This window comes from Petaurus breviceps, unplaced genomic scaffold, assembly GCF_028583685.1.
Source record: "Petaurus breviceps papuanus isolate PSGF00001 unplaced genomic scaffold, PetGlider_PUasm1.0 126, whole genome shotgun sequence".
NCBI classification, from domain to species: Eukaryota; Metazoa; Chordata; class Mammalia; order Diprotodontia; family Petauridae; genus Petaurus; species Petaurus breviceps.
The window spans coordinates 56892912-56911300 of NW_027185655.1; the positions used below are offsets into that span (position 1 = coordinate 56892912).

The following is an 18389-nucleotide window of genomic DNA, read 5'->3' on the forward strand; positions in this document are numbered from 1 at the left end:
CATAGTTTGGTGAGACTTGTCAGAATCTGTTCTCCACTGGCAATAGTCTTCAAGAACCCAAGGTCACTTCCCTTCTACAACGAGGCATCGGAGGAAGACTGTATACATCCTTCCCCCCACCTTCAAAGCACAACAGCCTGTTGAGAAGCTCAGCTTTTGTAACAGGTGGTCTAGGGACCAAGACTTAGTCACACCAGGGTGGAGTGGGTAAAGGTCAAAGGGATGTGGGGGCACCAGAATGAACTGCACTGCCATCCAGTGACAACAACTACAAGAAAACCTGCTTCATTAGCAGAAGTGTTATGACAATTTTAGCCAAGCAGACACTTATTTTCTGGGTAACAGATCATGGTTTGTGAGTAATCTGTCTATGGCTGTTATAATTCTGGCTCTAGACTGCTGGGCAGACCCAAGGTACCTGTGAGAAGACTACACAATGAACCTCCACCCATTTTAACACAGCCCTGATAACCCACCCAGGCATCTTCATTTTTATGTGTAGCTAATACTCATACATCACTGTAAAGTTTGCAAAGCATTTTAAGTAGGTTAAATCTCTTCATCATCCCCACAACCCTGGGAGGTAAGTGCTATTATTACCCTCATTTTACAGATGAGGCCCAGAGAAATGAAGTAACTCACCCAAGGGTCCCACTGCTATGAAGTATATGAAGCCAGAACTGAAATCAGGTCTTCCCGATTCCCAGTGCTCGATGTTCTAGTCCACCTAGCGTCCCCATGTTCTCCAACCTTTTGACAGCGAGGCCCCCCACCAGTATGACTCTGTCCCCACATCCAACCCAAGAGAATCATGATTCAATGGCTTAGATTGCACTGGCTTTGGGATCAGAGGCCCTATGTTCAAATCCCCCAAATCTGATGCTTGTGTGTTATCTTGGCCAAGCTGTATCACCTCTGGGGCCCAGGTTTGTCATCTATAATATGAAGGGCTTGGGCTCAGTGGGCTTCAGGTACCTTCTGGCCCAGAATCTAACCTCCTCTCTGCCTCAGATGCTGACAAAACAAGTGAATGACTATGGCCCTGCTCCTCTGGGAGCAGATGAGCTCAGCACGGCTAGGTTTATGTGGACATTTCAGGTAGTGGTTTCAGGGCCTAAGAATGAGCTGACAAGGAGCCACAGTAGGAATGGGAATGCCTGGGGGATATTTTTGCCTAAGATATTTTAGGTAGCATGGTCTACTTAGGTCCTGTTTGCTTGTAGCAGCCTATCTGCCAGCCTGTCCTCAGTGGAATTTTGGGTTCTATCTGCTGCTCCTCATCCCTGTTCTACTTCCATAGGCTTCACTAATAGGCCACATTGGCCTCAAGGCCAAAGGTTCCCCACCCCAGGTCTAGACCCCCAGAGTCTGTCACTTTGAAGCACCACAAGGCTCCTTCATCCATCCCCTCGCTCCTTTCACCTTCTATCATGGGGTCACTGAATGGATTTAGAGCTAAGATATCTCATCTTATAGATGGGTAATTGAGGTCACAAAAGGTAGAGTGACTCATATGGAGGTTAAGCTCCTACAGACAGTGACACCGTTGGGGTGAGGGGTTGGTAAATCCAGGTCCTGGGGGGAAGTGGGATAGAGTGCTAGACTTGGAGTCAGGTAGCCCCAGGTCTGAATCTCACTTCAGACACCTACTAGCTGTATCACTGAGCAAATTCCTTAGATACTCTTGACCTCAGTTTCCAAATCTGTAAAATGAAGAGCGTTTAAGTCATGAATCCCCAAAGAACCCTAGTTATAAGCTATGACTTTGTAAGTCCAAAGCAAATGGTTTTGGGGCAGATAGGTGGTGCAGTGAATAGAGCACCAGCCCTGGAGTCAGAAGGACCCAAGTTCAAATCCAGCCTCAGACACTTAAGACTTACTAGCCGTGTGATCTTGGGCAAGTCACTTAACCCCAATTGCCCTCCAAAAAGCAAAAGAAATCCAACAACAAAAAAAATCCAAACTAAAACAACAAAACAAAAACAAAGCAAATGGTCTTTCCTTGCCTCACAGTGTTATTTTAATTCTGAAAATCTCCAGTTCTAGGTAATGCCTGCCATCTCCCTTCACCTGTTTCTGGGCTGTCCAGTATTACTGGAGAAATTCATCAGTGAATAAATGAATGAATGAATAAATGAAATGGCATTTATTAACTGCTTACTTTGTATAGACCCTGAAATTGGCTGGTTCCAGTGCAAATTTATGTTACCTACTCTCATCTAGGTCCTCACTGCTGCCCAACAATTCTCTTATTCACCTCTTACTGACTCCTTTTGGAATTCCCAAACTTTCTGAAGCACCCTATTTCACGTCTACTCTTTCTCTCACAGTGCTGCTTTGCTGAGATCAAGTTTGAGCTGAAACCCCCCACCTTCCATCTCTGACACAGAACTTCTTTGGGTTGATGCTTGTCCTCCTGTTTCAGACAATGAAATGACCCTTCTCCTTACCCAGGGTACTCGCTTCCCCTGTGTCCTTGATCCCGCCCCTTCTAGTCTCTACTGATTTTCATTATTTCCTTTTGTGTATCTTTAACCTTTTTTTCTCTACAGATTCTTTCCTCCTCTGTCCATAAGTTTGTCTAGGTCTCCAGTATGGTTTAAAACAACAACCACCAAAACAACCATCCCCTTTCTCAACCTTGTTCCCCACTGAAGTCATTCTCCCATCTTCACTGTTAGAAAAAAAGTGCCTCCACTTCCTCCCCACCATTCTTTTAGTCACTTGCCATCTGGACTCCATTCTCTCCACTCAGCAGGAACTCTTCTCTCAAGAGCCACCCATGACCTCCAGTGTTTTTTTCCCCCTTCAGTTTCACATTCCTTGACCTCTCTGCAACATTTGATGCTCTGACCACCCCTCTTTCTTGGCTTTTCTTCCTCTTCCACAGCAACTGAAGAAGATATTCTCTAAGTTACTCTTGTGAAACTTCTTAGGTTCATAGAGCTGAAAAGGCCTTTGGAGCTTTTCCAATCTGACCCCATCTTACAGGTGAGAAAACTGAGGTCAAGTGAGATAAAGAGATCCAAGGTCACCGTCAATTCATGGGAGAGAAAAGGATTAGAATTCAGGGCTCCTGTTGTATCATATTGCCTCTCTTTCCATCATCTCTCCTATGGTAATCCTACCCACTCCTATAGTATCACGGTATAGGGGAAAAGGCATATGATTTGGGAGTCAGAAGGTCCACCTTTTCATTCTGATTTTACTACTTAATGACTTGTTTGGCCTTCAGAAAGTAGAATCACATATTTGTAACTGGAAAGGGTTGAAAGAACAATCTAGTTGTGTCAGATTTGTGGCACATGGGCTGGAAAACTCCAAATTGTAGTTCAAAACCAGATTAAGATATAATTAGGAAATGTTTAACAAAATAAAATGCCTTTGTACTGGTGGTCCCCCATGCCAGTAATGTCTTCCCTCATCAGCTCTGCCTGTTAGGAAGCTTCCTTTAAGGGTCAGATCAAGTACCACCTTCTACATGAAATGAAGCCTTTCTTGATGCCCCCTAGCTGCAAGAGCCTTTCCCCTCCCCGGTTATCTACATATCTATCTATAGAGGCAGAGAGAGATATCTTGTATATATGTATAGATAAATGTTGTCTTGAACTCCTAGACTGTAAGCTCCCTGAGGACAGGCTCTTTCACTTGTGTCTCTGTATTCCCAGCATCCAGAACAGAGTCTGACACAGTAAATATTTCTGTCCTGACTGATTTCCCAGGGTCACACAGGTAATAAATAGCAAAGCTGGGGTTGGAAACCTAGGTCCTTGGATTCCATGTGCTGTGCTCAGTCTAGCGTGCCACAGTGATGAAGGCTACATTCCCTGGGATCCTAGCTAGGACCCTGTGACTTTCTGGGGAATCAGTGATTCCCAGGTCTGTTTCCTTGGCCTTCCCCTCTGTCCTGAGAACTTTCAATCCTGACCTGCCAGCTCCTTTCTACCTTTCTACCTGTGTAACTGATCTGAATAGCCAGTTAAGAATGCCTTGGACATTACGCTGTCTCTTTTTCAATCTTGTACCATGAAAATCCAAACCAAAGTAACCATTTTAAGCCTTTTTTTTCCCAGCTTGATTTCCTGTCTTTATCTCCCAGCCCTCCTCCACTGCCCCATCCTTCTTCTTCAGGCCTGGATCTTGAGATGTGTTTTCTAGGTAAAAGCCTGCGCTTCAGGGTGTCACTGTTACTGCCTCATCTTTTCTTGAGCACAGGTTTTAGCTAAATGTAGAATGAGGTGCGGAGATAGGGAAAACTTTTTGGACTGCCTGCAAGGCTAGAAACTTTTACTTCAGTTCCAGCCAGTTTTAATCCTTGAATAATTCCTTCTTCCTCATATCTTACTGTTCATGACTTCTTGAGAACTCAAGTATAAACTCCTTTTAGAATTAAGAAACTATCAACTACAAGTCAAATTCCATTACAACCAATGCCAAAAAGCTTCTCCAAATTATTTTATGATTCTTGAGCTTTGTATTTGGGAAGACTTCCTTAACTAAGTCAATAACTTAAGCTTGGAAATATGCTTGTCATGCAGAGATTTTTCTTAGAATACTACTTATCTGAACACAGATTTAATCTGCGAGAATCAGTGGGACCAAATGAGGGGTTACTTAAAAAAGAGGTTTAAGGAAAACAAATTTTCAAATCATTCTGTCTGTCTGTATTATTATGAAAATTGGAATTTAAAAGGCATCCATCTTCAGAAAACAACAAAAGGGTCATCAGCTTACAGGACAAATCAATACCATAAAACATCAATTTCTCACATCCTGTTCCTTTGCAAATATATTACTTTGATTAGTTGCTGATGCTGTCAATTCAATTCAACAAACTTCTAGCACTAGCTCGCTATAGGGTCTGTGAAGGGTTTTATACTTATTATCTCATTTGTTCCTCACAACAACGCTGTGAGGTAGGGGCTGTTATTGTTTCCATTTTGCAGATGAGGAAATAGAGGCCCAGTGATTACACAGCCAGTTAAATGCCCGACTCAGGTTTCAAACTTAGGTTTTCTTGACTTGCAGTCTTTACATTGCTCCTGCCATGTGTGAAAGATAAAAACATGAGCCCTGCCTTGAAGGTAGGGATTCCAGATGAGGAGGAGAGCATCTCAGGCAGAGGTGACAGACTGCCTGGCGAGGGCAGGACAGAATGCTGGGAACAACACTTGGGTTGAAAAAGTTAAATGGTTTTGCCTTAAATGAAAAAAAAAACCAACCAAACCAGTGAGCAAAAAGAACCTATCAGCAGAATTACTGACTCCCTAGTCTCTTCAAAACTTTCTTCCCCACAATGCACTGTGCTGTCATTTGAAGTTTCACATTGGTTTATTGACATCTTAATAGAAATAAATCTCAGGTTTGAGTGGAAAGTGCACTTCTCCATTCCTTCTCCTCGCACACAACCAAATAATCCTGTACTGGGCTGCTGCCATCCCCTCTGCCTGTGCCAGCTTTGAGTCAGCGGCTGGGTCAGTGGGAGGGAATGTTTCCAAACTATATTGTGTTATCTGGTTCCCAACCCTCCATTGCCCCCTTCATATTGACTGTGTGGAAGCAGAGAGGTAATTCAAGATAAAAGCTGGGTGGGAATGTCAACAGCTGACAGTCCCAGGGGTTTGGTCTGAAAAAATAAACATGTTGAAAGATGAGCAGGAACTTTCCTGAAAGGCCTTAAGTGGTTCTTGTGTTCACCCAGCCCCACTTACACTCTGCCCCCATTCCTGATTTGGGCTCATTCTTTTTTCTGACTATGCCATTCACAGGGCATCTGAGTGGCACAGTGAATAGCACGCCGGTCCTGGGGGCTCTCTGAACTCTTCTTGAGTTCAAATCCAACTCATATACTTCCTAGCTGTGAGACCCTAGGCAAATCACTTAACTTTGCCTCAGTTTCCTCATCTGTAAAAAGAGTTGGAGAAGGAAATGGCAACCCACTCCAGCATTTTTGCCAAGAAAACTGCAAATGGGTTCATGAAGAGTCGGGCATGACTGGAAAAAAATGAATGAACTCAAAAGCCATTCACAGAAACACAGCCCAAATATATATTTTTTAAAAGATATGGCCAGGAACAAGCATCCATCACTTTTACCACTTAACATTTAGAATAAAATATAAATAAAAGGTTTACTTTTATAACAGCTTAATCATTTTTCTGATATTAGGTGTCTTCTCTCATAATAAACTAAAAAGAACTGAATTCAGAATGAATGCTTAAGAAGTAAAATGGGCACTGAAAACATAAAATCACCTTTAAATAATATGCTTACCTATGTCTAAAATCTTTATTTCTTGGGAGGAGCAGATAAAGAAAAGGTAAAAAAAAAGTTCAGTTAGAGAAAGTCAACAAAGAAGTTAAAGAATGAGTAGAACATAGATATTTTATCTTTTTTAACAGAATATTGTTAATTTAACAGAAATAAGACTAGAAGTGAATTTCATAGAGTGAGACAAATTAATTTACTTGTAAAGTGAGACATTGATTTTGACTGTTAGAATATTTTGTTATCACTCTTACATTAACCAAGAAAACTTTTGACAATAACTCTGTAGTAAGTGGATTAAAGGAAAGCTTAGAAATGCAGCCATGGGGAATGGTAATAGCATATTTCTGCTCATCTCACTGCCATGTACTACGATCTAAAGGCAGCTTCCTTAAACAGTTCACTCCTCAATTTCATCACTTGTGAAATGAGGGTAACGGTATCTATCAACCTATATCACAAGGTTGTTCTGAAGGAAATTAAAGTAATTATAAACACTCAGCCATATCCCCCCAGTGTGCTGGTTGCTCAGTGTAGCCAATGAGGAATTTTTATATTGGTCCGTTAGGGGACCATTCAGCAAAGTCCTGGTAAACCACGTTAATGGCCTGACAGAATGAATATACTTAAACCTGGGCTTTTCCTGACCCCCACAAAGGACCTAGCATTCCTAGGGACTAATTTAAACACTTGGAAGATCTGTCTAGATAAATAGGTTAGTAATTTAGCCTCAGTTTTTTTTTTTTAAAGCTGTTTCCCTTTTGTATTAAAATGTCAAAAAAGTATTCCATTTGAATTCATTATGCAATGTGGCATTTCCACCATCCCCAAATTAAGGAAAGCCATACATACCTCAGTTCCAGAACACTAGTTACATTCCCAGAAGGGAATATCCGCCGTACATAGTTGAAATCTCCTACATACAGGCTGCCGTCAATCCCACAAGCCAAAGCGGCCGGAGCCAGGAGCTTGTTGCCGTCAGCTTGACCGTTGCAGCTTGGGCATGAAATGCTGCGCCTCCGTCCATTGCCCATGATACTACTGACCACTGGAGGTTGTTGAGAAATGAATTGATTTTCCCCATTTCCCTTGTAGAGTATACCTGTAGAATAGACACATTCATTTTTTTCTTTTATTAAAAGAAATCCCTTGAAAAGTTATAGCTTTGATAATACTCATCTTCCACTGCATCTTAGATTTGGATGGGAAAATATTTAATTTAAAATTAAAGCAGTACATAGTGAGAAATATTTTTAGTAGCTATAATTGGCTAATAATTGAAATGAACTTTGTTGATTGGAAAGAGCTGATTCTATTGATTGACTATTTTTTTAGAATAGCTGATACAGACATAAGAGATTGTTTCCTTTTTCCATGTGGGTTTATAATACTACTACTAATAACTAACACTTACATAGTACTTAGCTTATGCCGGCACTGTGCTAAGTGCTTAACAAGTATTGTCTCCTTTAATCCTCACAATAATCTTGGGAAGTAGGTAGTATTACTATGTTCATTTTATAGATGAGGAAATTGAGGCAAATGGAAGTTAAATGACTTCTTACACCATGAGGAGGTTTCTGAGGCTATATTTGAACTCAGGTCTTTCCGACTTTTTTTTTTTTAATATAGAGTCTAGCATTCTATACCATACACTGTACCACCTCGCTGCCCATTTTATAATAAACAAACATGAGATCATAGGTCTAGATCTGGAAGAGAAATCAGAGGCCATTTGGCACAGCTCCCTCATTTTAGATATGAGGAAACTGAGGCCCAGGGATGCTAAGGGGCTTGCCCAGGGCTATACAGGGCTATAGGATGAAAGATGGAATTTGAACCTCTGACACTTTTCAGGCTGTTCAAAATAATCAGTGATTTTCTGAACATCACTGTACCTTAAAGGGTTTTATTTTTCCTGTTAAAAGTCTACACTTGATAATAAGTGTTTATGTATATGTAGATATTCAACATGTACATAGGATGAATGTTATAAGGAAAAGTGTTATGGAAGCGTAGCCTACTCTGAATTCTGTTTTAAGGTATGACAGTAAAGTTTTTGTTGTTGTTATTAGTAGTAATGACTACTGCTACTACTATTAGATTATTACTGCTAGATTTATTAGATTTACAAAGTGCTTTCCTCAAAATAACTCAGAGAAGGGTAACAGAAACATTATTCTTCCCATTTTACAGATGAGAAAACAGGCCTGGGTAGGTGGGTTCTCTTTAAACTGAATTCTGTTTTAAGCAATGAAAGTAAAGCTTTTGTTATTGTTATTAGTAGTAATTGCTACCCTTATTACTACTAGCACATATTTATTGGATTTGTAAAGTGCTTTCCTCAAAATAACTCAGAGTGGGGTGGCTAGGTGGCACAGTGAATAGAACACCAGTCCTGGGATCAGGAGGACCTGAGTTCAAATATGACCTTTGACACCTAACACTTACTAGCTGTGTGGCCTTGGGCAAGTCACTTAACCCAAATTGCCCTGTCTTCCCCTCTCCAAAAAGCAAAAAAAAAAATCAAAGTAACTCAGAGAAGGGTAGCAAAAAAACATTATTCCCATGTTATAAATGAGAAAACTGAGGCTTGGGTAGGTTAAGTGACCATGAAAACAAAGTGCAATGACTATTCTGTTCTTCTCAAAGTAAAGAGAAAATTCCCAACACAGAATATGTTTCAAACTTGGAAATGTTTTTAAATTTATATTCTTTAACTGTATTTGTGTTTTATAAATCAGAGGTCAGCAAACAGTTCTCCAAGGGCCAAATCTGACCCACCACTAGTAGGCTGTACAAAACCAGACAGTGGACTGGGTTTGACCTGTGGGCCATAGTCTGCCAACCTCTGCTAATGATCCATGACTGTGCCTTGTTGATGGTCGGCTATTATTGTTGGGTGCATATGCTCACATCTCAGCATGTTACAATCTGAGTAAACTTCTTGCTGCTTTATGCTTTCCAGTTATGTGTTTTATTGACTAGACCAAATTTCAAAGCAGCTCTTTATCTAATGGTTATGTTTCTTTGCTGATTTGCTGCTAATACAATCACACTCTAAGAAAATACACATGAAGAGGCTGAGATGCTGTTCCTTCTTCTCTGCCCCTCCCTTATCCCTGCCTAGAGTAAGTAACAGAGCAGGAAAAAAAAACATCACATTACACCAATGGGGATTATTTTTAAATGCTCTGTTATTTACATTAGTAAGCAATCAAGAAGGATAAAACAGACTTCAGATTTTAAGAGAGGAAATCTCAGTAAGACTGCAAAATAATAACATAGTTTACCCAGGATACAGAAAAGAATGCATTGATAACACCTAAAATCTTTCTTCTTTTGGTTACATAACTTTCAACAATCATGGAGTTCCAATTCTGCAAAAAGAACTTATTTCTATAATGTTTGTCAGAAGAATCCTGACAAGTCAGCACACTGCTCACTGCACCTGATTTATTCAGCTATTACTTTGAAAGATTGGTCCTTCTCGACACTCCTCTGTTACGACAGAATGGAAGGATAAGCATTAGAATATTTATTTCCATGTTTCAGGGTGCTCACCCAAGCACCTGTCACTGTCTACATTTTTGCCTATTTCTGCTCCTCAAATTTCCATACCTCATCCACTTTGTCATGGTTACAAATCATTTTGTTTATTCAATTAGACACACATCACTTTGAAAAGTCACTACTTGTCAAACTCAACTCTTGGATATAATTTCAAGTCACAATCAATTCACCTTGTGAATTAAAGTTGACTCATCTTTTCAAATAATTTTTTCTGTCAAGTTCGCAATATTTTTTGTTATGGTCTAGTTCTCACATTTGACTTGATGTCTGAATTCATGGGAAGCATCTCTGCTTGATCTTTTTACTGAGCACCGAATGTCAATAAAGCTGTATTAAAGGTATCACACTAACCTATCACTTCCTTGAAATTTAGGATTAAATCCAAGTTTAATCTATCATAAAGTCATATAATTTAGAGTTAGAAGAGCCCTTAGACACTTAATTTAACCCTAACATGTCTCAGATGATGTTGCTGGGTGGCCTGACCTTTAGTTTTCAAAAGGCTATGCCATATGAATGCAAGGTTAGAAATGTCCTACCAAGGTAGAATGGCTTTTAGTTTGTGTCTACTGATGGATTTTGAGTCTCTGAACCAAGGAACACCAGATTAGCTAAATTTAGAGAGGCTCATCACTACAGGGCTGGTCATCCGGAGATTAAGTTTTTCTATCATAATAACTTCTTATTAAGCTTTGAAAGGATTCAGTATACATTGATGGAAGAAATACCCACACCAATACACATTGTTGATCCTTAAGAAATGAGACAAGTATCATCACACTAAGATTTACAAATAAATCTTTAAATAATCCTGGAGAGGAATCAAGGAGAAAAACAACACTCTAACCCCCCCCCCCCCAAAGATGACCTACTTTCTCCCTTCAACAGTATGATAAAGGAACTTGAAATATTTTAAAAAATAGTCTTAATTTTTTCCTTCTTTTTTTTTTTTTACTAGTGATAGGAAATATCTTACCATTTTGAACATCTAGCACGTGATGTTTATCTAGTGTCCAACCACCCATATTGGATGCATCCAATTCATAGCCTTGCAAAATGGCGGTTCTCTTTTCCCACAGAGTCAGGTCCAAACAAGATTCATATTCGTATCCGACAGACACTGGAATGACAACAAATCACATTTCATTTTCCCAACTGCAGGTAGAAATGCAGCTTATTATTATTTTGCTAATTTTTTCACATTGTATTCTCAGGATACTATACTTCTTCCATTTATCTTGTGAAAAAAATTTTGTCTTGATAATTCAGAAAATATAAACATTTTCACTTAAATTTTTTTTTAAATGCATGGTCCCCTGAGATTTTTCAATTACCCAATATATTTTTCCTGCAATATTCTGACACCATAGGTTGTACTGACAAAATACAAAGTGAAGTGGAGGTCTGGTAATTGGTAATTCAAACTTCACTGACTGATTATAAATAAAAATCATAAGTGATAACTAAATTCTTGCTATTCCATTTCTGATGTTAACTGATAAGACTACTGGAAACAAAGGATATTTCAGAGGGGTGAAAAAGGCTACTGAATTATACTGTTTTCATGTGTAAATACTAGAACTGAATGTAAGTAATTGAGGAGTAAATTAGCAAGCATGAAAGTAAAAATAAAGGTTTCAAATCATTTTAACAGATAATTATTAAATTCCTATGGTGTGCAAGACACCATGCTAGCCCCTAGTAAGACGGAACATCAGAGCTTGCACTCGAAATGAAGGAAAGAATCCCCAGTTGTGTGGTTACATGAACTGGATAACTCAGGCTCTAGAAAGATGTTTCCATCTTAAATATTACTGACATTTTAGCCTGAAATGAGTTACAGAACACAAATTCCCCATGCCCTAAATACTTCCCACTCTGAGCTTGGTTTCTGATTCTCTGGGCCTGAGGCTATGCCAATGCACATACCAAGTTCAGCTACTCTGACTATATCATCCAGTCAATTCACTTCAACAACTGGTTTGACTTGATTTGTTTTTTCTTTTTCTACTTAATTGATTTGCTGCTTGAGTAAAGTGACTGTTCATTCAGTTTGGGTTAAATGATTGAGCTGATTTGGGATTTAGACTTAGCTGAGATATCTTCTACTATTCAATATCACTCTGACTAGGTGACTGAGCCAAACGGAAGAAATGCAGGGAAGAAAAAAGGAAGGAGAAAATGGAGAAAAACACCATAGAAATAATACATGATTACAGTAAGGCAGGAAAAAAATAGAGAAGTATAACAGAGGGAAGAAATACAGATAAATAAGGAGGGGGAAAGGGCATGACCCCAACATGAAATTTCATCCAAGCTCCCGTGGGATACAGTCTTCACTCCAAAAAATAAAGGGAGGCATCTCCTTTCTCTCAGGTGGTACACTTAACCTTTCTCTACCGAATGCTATGCACCAGGTAGCAGATTTCTTTCTCCAGGATAACTGAGAGGTTCCTTCCAAAATTCCCTCCTGTCTCCCTTTCTGATTGATGCCATTGAATTTCCATGAGCTATAATTAGTTCTATAATCATTATGAATTTGAAACAAAAGTTTAAATGAAGGCATTAAAAAATAAACAACCAGCAACATCTATGGAACTCACCAACAGCTTCAGACAAACCATAGACTTTCTGATTATATGCATCAGTCTTGTCCCATATGAACGTATATGCAAGATTTGGTGAAGCTGGGAACCATTTTTGAAAGAGTCTTCCCACTACTGCCACCATCAGATGAACTTTCATTAAATTAAATGGTATAACAGACTGAGTCATGGTGATCTTCAAGACTGACTTGTACCCTGCTGCTCTGGAGCTCAAATAGGAGAGTTTCAGGTCTGTGCCTGGAATTGGAGTATCTTCATGAAGTACCTAATTTATGAATAAAACAGATTAAAAATATCAGTTACATGGGATGCATTTGCTGCGTCAAGAAGCAAAAATACCCCAAATTATACAGCAAAAAAAGAAAGTTAGAGAGTAAATACACATACCAGACACGAAGCACAGATCTTAATGGGTCTTAGGATCACAAATTTAGAATTGGAAACAATAGAGGCCCTGTATTCCAACTCCCTCATTTACACTGGAGGAAACTCAGGTTAGGAAGGTTGAATGATTTGCCTAAGGTCCTATGGGTAGTATAGGAGACAGGACTGGACCCAGGTCTTCTGATTCCAGAATCAATGTTCTTCCACCTTACAATACTGGTCATATTTATCTGGTGATTAATAGGAATAATTTCCATTCTGTTAACAATATCTACAGTGTGAAGTATTTTACAAAAGCATATCAAGAAAAGTTTTTCATTGATTTGTTCTTCTAGTAATAAACATAAGTAATACCAATTCTTCCACTGTCTTTTATCTGCCCCCTTTACCTGTCTATTAGTTCAGAGTCACATCTGATGCCGATAGAACTAAGAGTGAATTCCCTCACTCTGAGGTTTCACCTCATACTCAACAGACTGGCAAAGATAACCACAAAAACGCGAATAGGTGATGTTAGATGGCTCTCTGCTCTACTGCTGATGAACTGGTTCAACCATTCTGGAAAGTGACTTGGAATAATGCTAAGAAAGTGACCAAAAGGCCCTTGAGCCAAAGATTCTGCTGCTAGCTAGCATATACCCTGAGAAGGCCAATACTTTTTTTTAATCCCCTCCCATAGCCAAATATGTATACTAAGCTGCTTAGCACCTTTTTTGTGGTCAAAGCAAAAGCATGGTTCCTGCCCACAGTGAGTTCACAATCTTAACAGAAGGAACAATGTGTTAACAACTATATATGTACAAGATACAGTGCAAATGAGAAGTAATCCCAGAGGGAAGGTGCTACTAGCATTCAGGGTTGGAGGGGGGCAGAGATGGAACTGGGAAAGGCCTCTTGCAGAAGGTAGGATTTGAGATAAGAGTGGAAGGAAGCCAGGGAAGCTAGGAGGTAGAAGTGAGGAGGGAGAGCATTCCAGACACATGGGATGGCCAGTGAACATGTCCTGAGTTGGAGATGGAGTGTTATGTAGACAGGCCAGTGTTACTGCATTGTAGAGAATGTAAAGGGACATATAGTGCAAAAAGGACTAGAAATGTACAGGAAGGAGGCCGGGTGTGAAGGGCTTTAAAAGCCAGAGGATTTCCTGTTTCATCCTAGGGAGGGACAATAAGTTGTTGCTGGGGTTTACTGAATGGTCAGATCTGTACTTCAGGAAGATCACCTTGACAACTGATAAGAACTAGAAACAGAGTGGATGTCCATCAGCTTAGGAATGGCTACACAAATGTGGTAAATGGATAAAAGGGATATTACTATGCTGTGAAAAGTGATAGATATAGTCATTATAGAGGCTCTTGGCAAGGCATAGGGATTGATGTGACATAAAGTTAGTAACACTAGAAAAAACATGCATAATGGGCACTGATAGTGTAAATGGAAAGACCAGGAAAAAATCAAAATTAAACGCTGTAAAATCAATGTTAATAAACGTAGTTCCAAGAAATGATAAGAGGAGAGACCACCCCAATTTCTTTAGAGGTGGGAGACTCTGGAACTGGAATGTTAAATACAATACTAGACTCTTCTAATGTGTTGGTTAGCTTTGCTGAATCATTTTTCCCTCTTTTAAAAACTCCTGTTACAAAGGGTGACAGGGAAGGGGAGGGAGACATTGGAATAACAGTAATGGAGTGCTGGGGCCAATCTGTACTCGTTTGCAACAGTTAACTGTTAAATTTTTAGCATAAGCATTTACACCTCAGAAACCGGCAAACTCTAGAATATAATCAGGGCTTGATTTACTATTTTGTTGATTGTCTAGACTTCAGAAAGTGAGGGAGAAAATGTTAATGCATATTGACTTTAAAAGTATGTTTTACTTTTTAAAAATAATTTAAATTAAAAAAAATTTTAAAAAACATTTAAAAAAGATTAGAACCCTGGTTACTTGGTTCAAAGGTACCTCTGGAAAGGACCAAAAGATATGTGATCTGATTGGCTGAGATCAAGGGTGCAATGTCTCATATCTAAAGAAGAGAACCAAGTTGACTGGACTACTTTGTAGAACAAACCTATGGTTTGGGTCTCATTAGCCAACTGACCCAAAATTGTTAGATTATCCTAAAATAACATTTTTAGAATTGGAAGGGACTTTGCAGTTCATCTAATCTAACCATATCTGAAAAGAGAATACTCTTGAATTATTTTTAATCTAACCTTTAGAATGGAATCTTTTGGCAAGAGGGAACTTGCTACCTCCTGGTGCAGGTCCATTAGGAAGCTTTAAGTGCTTCTGACTTTTCTGACGTCTTTGGGGTTTTCTTGGCAAAGGTACTGGAATAGTTTGCCATTTCCTTCTCCAGTTCATTTTGCAGATGAGGAAAATGGAGGCAAACAAGGTGAAGTGACTTATCCAGGGTCACACAGCTAGAAGTTTCTTAGGCCAGATTTGAACTCAAGAAGATGAGTCTTCCTGGTTCCAGACCCAGTGCTCTATCCAAGGCACCACCTAGATGTCTCCATATATCAAGTTAAATCTTCCTTTTTGCATATTCTAACCATTTCTTCTCATTCTTTGTTACCATCCCTCAAATAATTAAAAGACAGCTCTGAGGGCTCTTGGCCCAAGTCTTCTCTTTTACAGGCTAAGCCTCCCAATTCCTTCAGCCTGTTCTCACTCACTGACTCACGTCCTTTGTCATCTTAGTTTTCTGCTGCTGAATCCTCTTCCAGAATATCGGTGGTGTTCTGGAAATGTGGTATTCAGAACTGAACCCAGTACTTTCTGTGTAGTTTGCACAAGGCAGGGTCCCACGAGACTTCCACCTCTGTAGTTCAGTGTGCCGTACCACTTCAATGTAGCCTAAAATCGCCTTAGCTTTCTTAGTTAGATCACACAACCAGCTCATACTGAGCTCAATAAATGTACCCCAGATGTCTTTTCCCACACTGTTTTGATCATTTATGAATAACTCCTTGAAAGACCTACTCTGGATGTGGAATTGTAGTCTGTGGACTGGTCCTGTAACCAGCGTAATTCTTGAGTGGTCTAGCACTTTCCTTAAGGGAGGCCTAGCAAGTCAACACATTGGGCTCTGTTTTCAATTTTCCACTGATTAGGGTATGGTTCTAAAGAAGATAAGGCTGGAAAAGAAGACTCGGGCTCAGAGGGCATGATGTGAGGGGGTCACGTGGCTGTTAAGCATCAAAGGTGGTTTGGCTCTCATCTGAGATTTTTCCTAACCAACCATAAGATATGTGACTTAATTAGAGAGCTTAATTATTAATTAAAAGAACATAGTAGATTGTGCAAGTCTGTAATGCTTCTCAGGACAACAATGAAGTGAGTTAAAATGATGATTGACTATACTTTTTAGCAGCAGTCCTCCAATGCGGTCTGCAGACCCTAAAGGGTCTGTGAGGTCAAAACTATTTTCATAATAATACCAAGATCTCTTTTACTTATAAAAATACCCCTTCCTTTTTCAACTACATATGTGTGAAGCCACATATTCATATACTTCAACCAAAATAATATATCACTAAAGAATGAATGCAGAAGCAGCTATAAAAATCCAGCTGTCTTCTATTAAGCCAGATAGTACACAGATTAGCAAAAATATATGAAATAATGTCACTCTTCTCACATTTTTTGGGAAAATATATGATTTTTCATAAAAATATTTGTATTAATGTAATGAGTATTTCTAAACAGTCTGTTTAATTTTAAAATTTAATATATTAATTTTAATCATTTCATAATTTGAATTATTAATATATATATATTAATTTTAAATAAAATTTAAAACATGTTTCGGAAATTTTTCAGTTTTCATTTCTATTACTATAAATATTGGTGGACATAACCCCACATAAACAAAAACTTTTTGGGATCCCCAATTATTTTTGAGACTAAATAGGTCCAAAAAGTTTGAGAAATGTTTGACATGTGCTAAGATGTCAGTATTCTCCGACATGATCAAAATATCTTAGAGAAATCACTATGTCTGAACCTCAAACTGAAAGAAATTCTCTGGAAATCAAAATGGTAAAACCACTTTTGGGGAGAAATTATACATATTTTAGGATTTAAATTAATTTACGGTCTGTTGTTCAACCTTCTTTCTACATGTGAGACCGATTACTTTTCTTCACATTTCTCCTTTTGCTTCTTAGAATTTGCCTCCTTTTTCAGAATCTGGCATTTTCTTTTGAGGTCTGTTTTTTGGTTCCATTTTCTCCCCATGTACTTTTAGAGGCAGCCAGGGTTGCCCTGGTCTTGAGTTCAAATCTGGTGTCAGACACTTATTAGTCTGATCCTGGACAAGCCACTTAATTTCTGGTCTAACTTAACTTGTCCAATGGCAATACTGACATCACCGATCTTCCAAGGTTACTGTGAGGAACAAATGAAATAATATTTGTCAAGCACTTAGGCACAATGGATGGAGCTTGGATCCCGGAGTCAGGAAGACGTCAGCTCAAATCTGGCCTCAGACACTTCCTAGATGTGTGACCCTGGGCAAGTCACTTCACTCTGTTTGCCTGTTTCCTCTTCTGTAAAATGAGCTGGAGGAGGAAATGACAAACCACTCTAGTATCTTTGCCAGGAAAACCCCATATGGGGTCACTAAGTGTCAGACAAGACTGAACAACAATAAAACAGCACACAAATGCCCAAAACATTGTAGGTGGCTCATACACAGTTTCCTTCCTTTAATCTAAAGAATTCCAGAGTTTGGGATGTGGAAGATCTTAAGGACTATCAATTTCAACTCGCTCATTCTACAGAAATGGGAAATGGGGGCAGGTAGGTGGCACGGTGAATAGAGCACTGGTCCTGGAGTCAGGAGGACTTGATAGGTTCAAGTTCGACCTCAGATACTTGACACTTACTAGCTGTGTGACCTTGGGCAAGTCACAACCCCAATTGCCTTACCTCCCTCCTCAAAAACAAACCAAAAAAATTCATAAAAACAGAAATGGGAAATGAAGGACTGGAGAGAATTCACATATCTAGAACAGAAAGGATCCCAATGGCTATCTAGTAAAAGCCTTTCATTTTAAACATAAGGAAGCTGAATGTACATAGGTAACCACTGGAGTGGGATTTGAATCTGGGTAGTGCTGGGCCTGAAGTCAAGAGGATCTAAGGGCAAATCCAGCCTCAGCACTTACCATCTGCATGACTGTGGGCAAGCCACTTAACCCTCTTTGCCTCAGTTTCCTCATCTGTAAAATGAGCTGGAGAAGGAAATGGCAAACCCTTTCAGTATGCAGTCATGGGGTCATGACTGAACAGCACCCTCTGACTGCAGAGGCTTTCCATGGGGAAACAAAGGAGGGGAGTGGCAGAGCTGGTTCTTTGTCCAGAGCTACTTTTTACTTGTGTAAAAAGCAAATTAATTTCCTACAAACAGAATCATTTCCAGCCAAACACTTCTGACAGGGATAATGAAACAAGCCAGGATGCAAACATCCCAGCATCGCGGGTTTCCCAGACGGAAGAGACCTTAGCAATCTTCTTATGCCTCCCCCTGCTTCTTATTTTATACACAA

General features: G+C 39.4%; 1 protein-coding gene across 1 annotated transcript in view; it reads right to left on the bottom strand.

The window, feature by feature from the left end:
* Nucleotides 1-18389, bottom strand: part of TENM3 (teneurin transmembrane protein 3) — a 3497142-nt gene that overhangs the window by 80030 nt on the left and 3398723 nt on the right. The window contains exons 27-30 of the mRNA XM_069096576.1: nt 12444-12711; nt 10817-10960; nt 7120-7369; nt 6274-6294 (exon numbers count right to left, since the gene is read on the bottom strand). Of these exons, the coding sequence (XP_068952677.1) occupies nt 6274-6294; nt 7120-7369; nt 10817-10960; nt 12444-12711 (683 nt within the window). The remainder of the gene's footprint in view (nt 1-6273; nt 6295-7119; nt 7370-10816; nt 10961-12443; nt 12712-18389) is intronic.